The sequence below is a fragment of the Panicum virgatum genome, chromosome 9N (genome assembly GCF_016808335.1).
Source record: "Panicum virgatum strain AP13 chromosome 9N, P.virgatum_v5, whole genome shotgun sequence".
Lineage (NCBI taxonomy): Eukaryota > Viridiplantae > Streptophyta > Magnoliopsida > Poales > Poaceae > Panicum > Panicum virgatum.
In genome coordinates, this window is record NC_053153.1 from 65,246,903 (window position 1) to 65,255,025 (window position 8,123).

At 47.9% G+C, this 8,123-nt stretch overlaps 2 protein-coding genes across 5 annotated transcripts; both read left to right on the forward strand.

Annotated features, from left to right (window-relative positions):
* The first annotated feature begins 532 nt into the window (after positions 1–532).
* Positions 533–5,025, forward strand: LOC120690393 (ABC transporter I family member 6, chloroplastic-like). Of its 4 annotated transcripts, none has more exons than XR_005681737.1 (8): positions 544–895; positions 1,012–1,062; positions 1,838–2,059; positions 2,496–2,618; positions 3,215–3,391; positions 4,144–4,237; positions 4,461–4,664; positions 4,762–5,025. XR_005681737.1 is itself a non-coding variant. In XM_039973034.1 (7 exons), the coding sequence occupies exons 1-6, from the start codon at positions 632–634 to the stop codon at positions 4,228–4,230; spliced, it is 924 nt and encodes a 307-aa protein (XP_039828968.1). In that variant the 5' UTR covers positions 533–631; the 3' UTR covers positions 4,231–4,237; positions 4,461–4,982. The 4 variants fall into 4 exon arrangements, 2 of the variants coding, with proteins under 2 accessions (XP_039828968.1, XP_039828969.1); XR_005681738.1 differs by having other exon boundaries at positions 4,461–4,622; XM_039973034.1 differs by having other exon boundaries at positions 533–895; positions 4,461–4,982.
* A 1,123-nt stretch (positions 5,026–6,148) lies between these two features.
* LOC120687210 (acid phosphatase 1-like) lies at positions 6,149–7,735 on the forward strand. Its single transcript, XM_039969203.1, has 4 exons — positions 6,149–6,286; positions 6,463–6,866; positions 6,970–7,176; positions 7,385–7,735. Exons 1-4 carry the CDS (start codon positions 6,164–6,166, stop codon positions 7,560–7,562), a joined length of 912 nt encoding a protein of 303 aa, XP_039825137.1. The 5' UTR covers positions 6,149–6,163; the 3' UTR covers positions 7,563–7,735.
* The last annotated feature ends 388 nt before the right edge of the window (positions 7,736–8,123 follow it).

The window sequence follows — 8,123 nt, forward strand, 5'->3', positions numbered from 1 at the left end:
CGGTTGAGTGGCCGAAAACATAGCCGCACATGCTAGAGTTTATCTTGTTCCCATGGTCAGCGTGGTAGAGTGGCTCATTGCGCGGAGGTCAATCTGTCTCCAAAGTGATGTCTAAAGAGAAGAGAGAGAATCGGAGCATCAATCACTCCTACTACTGCAGCATGTGATGCCAATTGCAAGTGATGTCAGAGAAAACGAGAGCGGAGCCAGCATGGGCATCGATGCCCAGTTAATTAAAAATTATTCTTACACCAAGGAAACGTGAACAGGCCAGATGGCTTGGCCGATGGTTCGATTTAACCTAGTAGGGATCCAACCGTCCAGATTTTGAAAGTGACAATCACGGGTTGAATTTCCGTCCAGGATTGGTCCTACGAAGATGAGTCCGGCCATAAAAGCTGCTGTAGGTTGCGCGGCGGGCTCGATTTGTATTGGACCCAGGCCCATTTCGGGCTCATTTACTTTGATGCTGAGAGAGAGGCCAGCCCAAAGAGCAGCGCAGGCGTATTTTTTGACCAAATAGCCCGTACTGCCTACGGCGCCGTCCGGTCCCCGTCATCCGGAGCCGCGCCGCGACGACCGAAGAAGGAAGAAGCATCCGGAGGCGCACGACCTGCCTCTCCTTCCTCCCATGGCGCCGCCCCTCTCCGCCGCCGCCGTGGCCGTATCCTCCTCGTCGCCCCTCTTCTCGCCCTCTTCATCCCACCCCCTCATCCGCCGCCATGCGCCTCCGAGATATGTCTCCATGCGGACGCGTGGCCGTTCGCAGCCCGCGGCGGCGGCGGCCGAGTCCTCCGGCAGCCCGCTTCTCGAGGTGCGAGGTCTCACCGCATCCGTGAAGGAGACCGGTCAGCAGATCCTCGCCGGCGTCGACCTCACCATCCGCGAGGGCGAGGTTCGTGTGGGCTGGTCATTGGCTGGAAATTATCGACGGCTTGTGGTGTTTTGCTTAATTGGCTATGCAAGGGATTGACCCATGTTCGTTTTGTGCCTGTGCTTTATTGTTATTAGATTCATGCGATCATGGGGAAGAACGGCTCCGGCAAGAGCACCCTCACAAAGGTAAGCGGAAAAGTTTCTATGTGCCTGCGATTTTCTTCGTGTTATAATTGAAATCACTGAGAATAGGAGAAGTTTCTATGTGCCTGCGATTTTCTTAAACAGGGGAACCCCATTTCCCTTTCATAAATGGAAATCATTCGATCCTATCAGAGTTTAAAGATGGCGACAAGAAAGCGCAATAGACTTTGAGAGACCTGAGTGGTGGTAGAATCGAACCCGTACCCCCCCCCCCCCCCCCCACCCCCCTCCGCCAAGGCCTTTTCTCCTTTGAGTTGCTCCTGCATAATTAGCGTGATTGGCAAACCAGGCGCATGCTTCGGCTTGACATGTTGTGAATGCTTTCTTCTTAATACAAAGATGTGCAGCTCTCTTGCGTGTTCGAGAAAAAAAAAAGACTAAGACTCTGGGGATGTGTTTATGTTGATGTTTAATATTAAGTATTCTTCTGTCGGAAGATTAATGGAGACACTACTTTGCTAAGATCAAGGGCTGTGCTGAAATATTTAATGTTACTCATTTTGTCCATTTTAGTTTTGCCTATGTATGTCACCAGCTGTATGCTAGTCTTCTGTAGGAAAATTTCTGCAGCTAGTGGTGAGGATGTGCAATATATAGTAAATATGTATGTGCTCCATCGTTGGTTTACTAAGCTAGCCATGTGTGCTTTTAAAAGTTTAATCAGGACACACTATGTAAACAAACTGTTTAGAAATGTGATTGTGCTCTTTGCTCTGTTACCTGTGCCTTGAATCAACCTTTTTATCTTCCTTCCCAGGTTCTTGTTGGCCATCCGCATTATGAGGTAACTGGTGGCACCATTCTCTTCAAGGGGGAGGACTTGATTGACATGGAGCCAGAGGAAAGATCTCTCGCAGGCCTTTTTATGAGTTTCCAAGCACCTATTGAGATTCCTGGCGTGAGCAATTTTGATTTTCTGCTCATGGCAGTCAATGCTCGCAGAGAAAAGAGTGGTCTACCAGCATTGGGTCCAATTGAGGTTTGAACTTCACAATTATTGTGTTGCATAAAGATATATATATATATATATATATATATATATATATATATATATATATATATATATATATATAGCTTTTCGCAAGACACAAATATAATAATAAGTTGTCCTATTACAATACTACGATCTTTAATACTGATGTGCTATATGAAGGCTGGAAGGGGATGGGCAAAGTTAGGACTCCTATCTTGTTTGTTTTGGTTCGTCTCATTATGTGCTTCAAATGGAGCTTTCTTGCCATATAGAACTGCAGAATTATTGTTCTCTCCTTTTGTTTTCCCCTCGAATGTCTAGCTAACTAATAAATAACTTTGCACTGCACGATCATTTTCTAGATTTATCTGTTTTTATTATTTATTATTCTAAGTTACCTATAGTAGCATTGATTCCGACACATATTTGCTTTCTCATGCAGTTTTATTCAGTTGTATCACCCAAAGTTGATGCCTTGAAGATGGATCCGAAGTTCCTTGATCGCAATGTGAATGAAGGTTTTAGTGGTGGTGAAAGGAAGCGCAACGAGATATTGCAACTTTCAGTAAGATTCGCAATGATTCATTTTGGGTCTTGATTTCACAATGAATTTGCATGGCATATTGGTCTAAAAGGTCTGCACAATTTCTTTATACTTTTCATAACACAGGCATGATGTTTTGAGACATCTCAGGGTTCATCACACAGGATTGTTGGAAAATATATTTCGTGCCTTGCGGCCTTGCATGCAGCCTTTTCTGTTATGACTGTTGAGTTAGAATTTTTTTTCTCCTGTGTAATTAAATTCATAGAAGATTTGTCTGCCGAACCTCTGGAATCTGCCACCCATACATTTTTTAAGCTCTGCATGTCTTTCGCATGATGTGTATATGTTATACCATGATTATATTCGGCTATATTTGTATTTGATATTCACTAGATCTTTTCCCCAATATATGCATCATCTTTGAAAACAGTTCTCCATTCTCTTATTATGCATATTGTTGAGGCTTGTTAGGTATATTATGTGTGTATGTGCACACACTTCTCTTTTTTGTAGTACGTGAACATTTTTCTGCCAGGCTTCCGGAGTCTTTCAATTTGTGCACTTTCATCAATAGATTTCCATCTCTGATTCAGTGTGTTTGTTTATTAATTTAGGTCATTGGAGCAGATTTAGCTCTTCTTGATGAGATAGATTCAGGATTAGATGTTGATGCACTTGAAGATGTAGCTATTGCGGTGAATGGGCTTTTGACACCCCAAAACTCTGTTCTGATGATTACGCATTACCAACGTCTTTTGGATCTCATTAAACCCAGCTATGTTCATATCATGGTAAGCGGCATAGCCAAATATGATTTATTGCACTTTATTGCACTGCAGATTTAATTTAACCTGTCTGTTTAGATGTGTTTAATTTAGTTATTCCTGTATGTTTGTTCATTTGGGCTATTTCTTGCAAACTTATAACTGTTTGATATTGCATCTATTTGTGCATCATTATAGAGCAGTTCGATATACTACCTCTGTTCTGAAATATGTCCAGGGGCATAGTTAGAATCCCTTATATGCAGGACATATAGGGAATAAAAGGCTGCACTTGTGGTCCCTATGGTGTTAATTAGGGATACAAATGGAGGGAAGAAAGAAAAATATAAAGAACACCCTTCAGATGTTTGAAACTCCCCCTATTATTTCTCATTTGGTGTTTCATACTTGGCCAATTGACACGCATGTTGAGTGTTATGAATTATTAATCATATCACGCAAACAGCAAATGTGTTTACTTCAGAAAGATGTAGGATTGACTCTTCCTTCACCAGATGGAAAAAGAAGACTTGTATAAAATAACTAAAATAAAACTAACCAAGGATGGATGTCACTCTAAATGAAATTTAAAGGGAAACATTGATGAGTTCACTCATGTGATCTCCACACTAATCAAGGCCTTGTTGGTGTCTTTATAGTCCTTCGTATTTTCCAAGTTTCAGAATGAGCACTGCTTTAAGTCTTATGGTGCTTTCTAACTTCTTAGAATAAAGGGTTTGTGCTGTTTCTGATAAATGCTTCTGATTGGTTACTTCCAGGAAAATGGCAAGATAATCAAGACTGGTGACAGTTCTATTGCCACTCAAATTAATGAAGGTGGCTTCAAATCAATTGCCCTTGTATAGCTTTAAAGTAGGTTCTCTTTTCTTCCCTGTGCCTTTTTTTTTATATTTTGTGGGAGTAGTCTCGTCTTCTGACTGATATGAAGTTGAACAATGCACATACATGGTAAGTTTACCCGTAATTTCTCCTAATAAAAGAAATAAGATGGTTAAAAAGAATTTGTTATGATCAGCCTATTCTGCAAAGTAAATAAGGTTCTTAAGGATTCTAGTGATTTTCGAAACTTGTGCAGGTCAAACACTTGAAGGTGGAGGAGCCTCTTTGTCAACAAAACTTTTGAGTTTGTGTACCCCATTCAACCAGGCATGTTATCTTTTGAAGGTGGAGAGTTGGATCGACCACCTCCTCTGTAAGAATTTTTGGATCAAGTTGTTGACAACTAGTCGTACCCAAGGAAAGCATCTTACTACACGATCCACAAATTTTATATATTTGAGTATGACTCGTTGGCTTGGCCCTTGGGCATCTGGTCATCAAGATTGTTTTGCATGTATCTTTTTGTAAACATTTTAACACTTGTAACAAATTTGCAGGCCTAGAAAGTTACTTAGATGTCTCCACACGGGAGAAGATCTGGTGCGATCATCAATTCACATGTGTGCAGGTTCTCTAGGCTTGCTGATTTATCTATATCTGTTATGTTGTATTATCGTGTGCAAAAGATCCTGACCTGCACAATCTGGAGTGGACTAGTGTGACCTATGACTTCCACCAATGGTATTGGCAGCTAGGTGCTCGATTTCTGTTATTCCCATTACAGTAGGCCTATGTCCCAAAGAATATGATTCAGTTGTTCACTTGTTGGGGGTGGTGGAGCATGCTGAAGCTTCTTATGTGCAGTCCCCACACAAACGTATTCTTAGGCTGTTATCCATTATCCGTCCGCCACTAATGGTGAGTGGCTACGCGACTTAGCCTTTCCTGTTACAATTTGCAAGTGCTAGCACCGTCCAATAATAAGCGAATCTTTGTGAGGTGGCGGCTTTATTTCTTGCTGCTTAGTATTAATAGGCACTGATCAGGCTAGCAACTTGCCATTGACTCGTGCACTCTGCTCCGATTCAGTATAAAATATCGAGCCTCGTAATGGATTCAAGCTTTGACTTGTGCTCTTTGGCGCAATCAGAGTCTTCAGAGATGATGAATTCAGGAAGAGGTTATTAGATTCGACGGAAAAAGCTAGGTGAAAGTAGTCAACCTCGCACTCTGTCGAGGCCACCGAACTGTGGCCAATTTCGAAAGGCTACATACACAGGCATCATCTTGAACAGACGAAAGGTCAACCGCTTCGTACTTTAAAGACGTTGAGAAATTCGAAGGTCTCGCAGAAACTACATGGCTACATCATCCCTCGCCGTCAGTTCGGGTGGTCAGCGTCCCCCACTCGCCCGGGCCCCAACCGCGGAGCTCCTCCGCCGGCGTTGCCTACTACCCTATCGAGCAAAAGGGCCCTGCCGATAGCCGAGGTCGCCGTCGCCACGATCGCGACGTCACCGTCGCGACGCTGCAGCGGCGGCGCGGTTGGGTCCACGTGGCGCGCACCGCGGGCGCTGGCGGTGCAAATGGGCCGGGGGCTCGGTGGCCGTGGCTGGCCCGGGGTTTCAGAAACCGTCCGGGAACCGCCGGTTTCCGGGATTTTTTCCCATTTCCGGTCCGGTCCGAGACAGTAAACCGGGTCCGGTTTTTTATATTTTAGGCTTCTAAATTCAAAAATACAAAAGTAAATTTTTTGTGCTACTGTTCCGGTTCTGAACAGTACCACCGGTTTTTTAAACCCTGGGCTGGCCTCACGCTCCGTCACCGAGCGGGAGACCTAATCCTGAACCGGGTCGCGTTCGGGGAATGTCTTCCGGCCTGCCGCTAATTCCGTGGCGTAATCATGCCTTTTCGCATTAGCCGGGCGGGGTCTGCTTTTTTTGCGTTGGGCGGTGACTCATGCCATCATCCTGGAATCTCGCTATAAAAACCCACGCGCCGGGTGGTTACTTGGGCACCGGCCTTCAACCTGGCCTCTGCTCTTGGCTTGGCTGCCGCATTGGCAAATTAATCCAGATACTTGTAATTCTTCTATCTCAGAAAGGCCTTTTTTTCATCTTCTTTTCACTCTGGCTTCTATCTTTGTTTGGTCCTGAAATGGGTTGTGATGGTGACATGAGATCGATGAATCCCAGTCATGGATTTGTTCACGTGCGTGTATCGTTTGAGCTGAGTTCTTTTGATGATGATGCGTACAGATGGCGATGGCCTCGCGGGCGCTCGCCGCGTGGCGGCAGCTCGGGCTCGTCGCTCTGCTGCCGCACCTCCTCCTCCTCCTCGACGCCGCCGGCGCGAGGCAGTGCTTCTGGCCGGGGCAGGCGCCCGAGGACCCCGGCTGCCTGAGCTGGCGCGTCATGGTGGAGGCCAACAACGCCCGGGGGTGGCGCACGGTGCCCGCGCAGTGCGTCGGCTACGTCAAGGGGTACATGACGCGGGGCCAGTACCTCAGGGACCTGGCCGGCGTCATGGAGCAGGCGTCAGGCTACGCCGACCAGATCGCCGCCGGCGCCGGCGCCGACCCCGACGGCCTCGACGCCTGGGTCTTCGACATCGACGACACCTGCCTCTCCAACCTTCCCTACTACGAGACCAAGCAGTTCGGGTACGCCGTACGCGCGGCCGCTGCCCCCCCTGTTCTTGCATCTCGATCGCCACCGATCATCAGACAATGATGATTCCGAAATGTCTCCATCCATCCAATCCAGGGCGTACGATCCGTCAGCCTTCAAGGCGTGGGCGAGCAAGGAGGCCTGCCAGGGGATACCCCCGGTGCTCGGGCTGTTCATGGCGCTGCTGGACAAGGGCTTCAAGGTCTTTCTCCTCTCCGGGCGGGACGAGGAGACGCTGGGCCCCTGCACGGCCGGGAACCTGGAAGCAGAGGGCTTCTTCGGGTACGAGAGGCTCATCATGAGGTACGAGCACGACGCAGCCACTGTGAGCTTTGGCACCCGTAGTGCGGTCCTGACGTGGACGGCTGACCATTCAGATTCACCGCCAAATAGGAAAAGGCTGGACGGTGCTCCTTTTGCCGTCAAGAACGTCATCCGGATTATTTATCAGAAAAATCGCACCCACAATTTGCTCATCTGAAATGGCATGACCCATGGCTGCGGAGTGCAGGACCCCGGAGTACCGAGGGCAGAGCTCGTCGGTGTTCAAGTCGGCGATGAGGAAGCAGCTCGTGGACGAAGGCTACAGGATCCGCGGGAACGTCGGGGACCAGTGGAGCGACCTGCAGGGCGACTGCGCCGGCGACCGCGTGTTCAAGATACCCAACCCCATGTACTTCGTCCCTTGAGGCGATTTTTTTTTCAGCCTTTACCTGCCTGACTGAACTCGTCAGGAAATCAGGATCAAACAAATGATGTAGTGAATGATGTAAACGGATGGCTAATGTGGAAGAAGCACAGGCCTTAAAGCAAATATAATCGACGACGACGAAGAAGAAGAACACTTCTTCTTTTACTCCAACAATGTCTGAATGTGCTTGTACCAAGCAACTCAAACTGAACAGTCGATGCAGCAGCCAGCAGGCGTCACCCGTGGCGACCACGGGCCGGCGCCGCTTGGCTTGCCCACGAAGCATTCGGCTCGGCCCCATGGAGCGAGCAGTCAAAAACCCCTCAGGGCTGAGCCCAACGCGTCCCCATACGCCCAGCCCACAGCCCAGCAGCCGGCGACGGCGAGGCGTCAGCGTCACGGCCTACGCTCCGAATCCCATCCCGCCCGAACGCAACCTCCGCCGATAGGCCGCCGAGCGCCACGCGTTCCCGGCGAACCAGAACCTTCCCGCACTTGGCCTCCCCGCCGCGGCCGCCGCCTCCTCTTTATATCCACCACCTGGCCTCCCCTCGCCCCC

Bases quoted from the DNA above. Each gene is read 5' to 3' on its own strand.
- LOC120687210 (XM_039969203.1), top strand. From the start codon at position 6,164: ATGCCATCATCCTGGAATCTCGCTATAAAAACCCACGCGCCGGGTGGT. The intron at 6,867-6,969 runs GTACGCCGTACG...CATCCAATCCAG, and splicing joins TACGAGACCAAGCAGTTCGG to GGCGTACGATCCGTCAGCCT. The intron at 7,177-7,384 runs GTACGAGCACGA...TGCGGAGTGCAG, and splicing joins TACGAGAGGCTCATCATGAG to GACCCCGGAGTACCGAGGGC.
- LOC120690393 (XM_039973034.1), top strand. From the start codon at position 632: ATGGCGCCGCCCCTCTCCGCCGCCGCCGTGGCCGTATCCTCCTCGTCG. The intron at 2,619-3,214 runs GTAAGATTCGCA...TTATTAATTTAG, and splicing joins ACGAGATATTGCAACTTTCA to GTCATTGGAGCAGATTTAGC. The intron at 3,392-4,143 runs GTAAGCGGCATA...GGTTACTTCCAG, and splicing joins CCAGCTATGTTCATATCATG to GAAAATGGCAAGATAATCAA.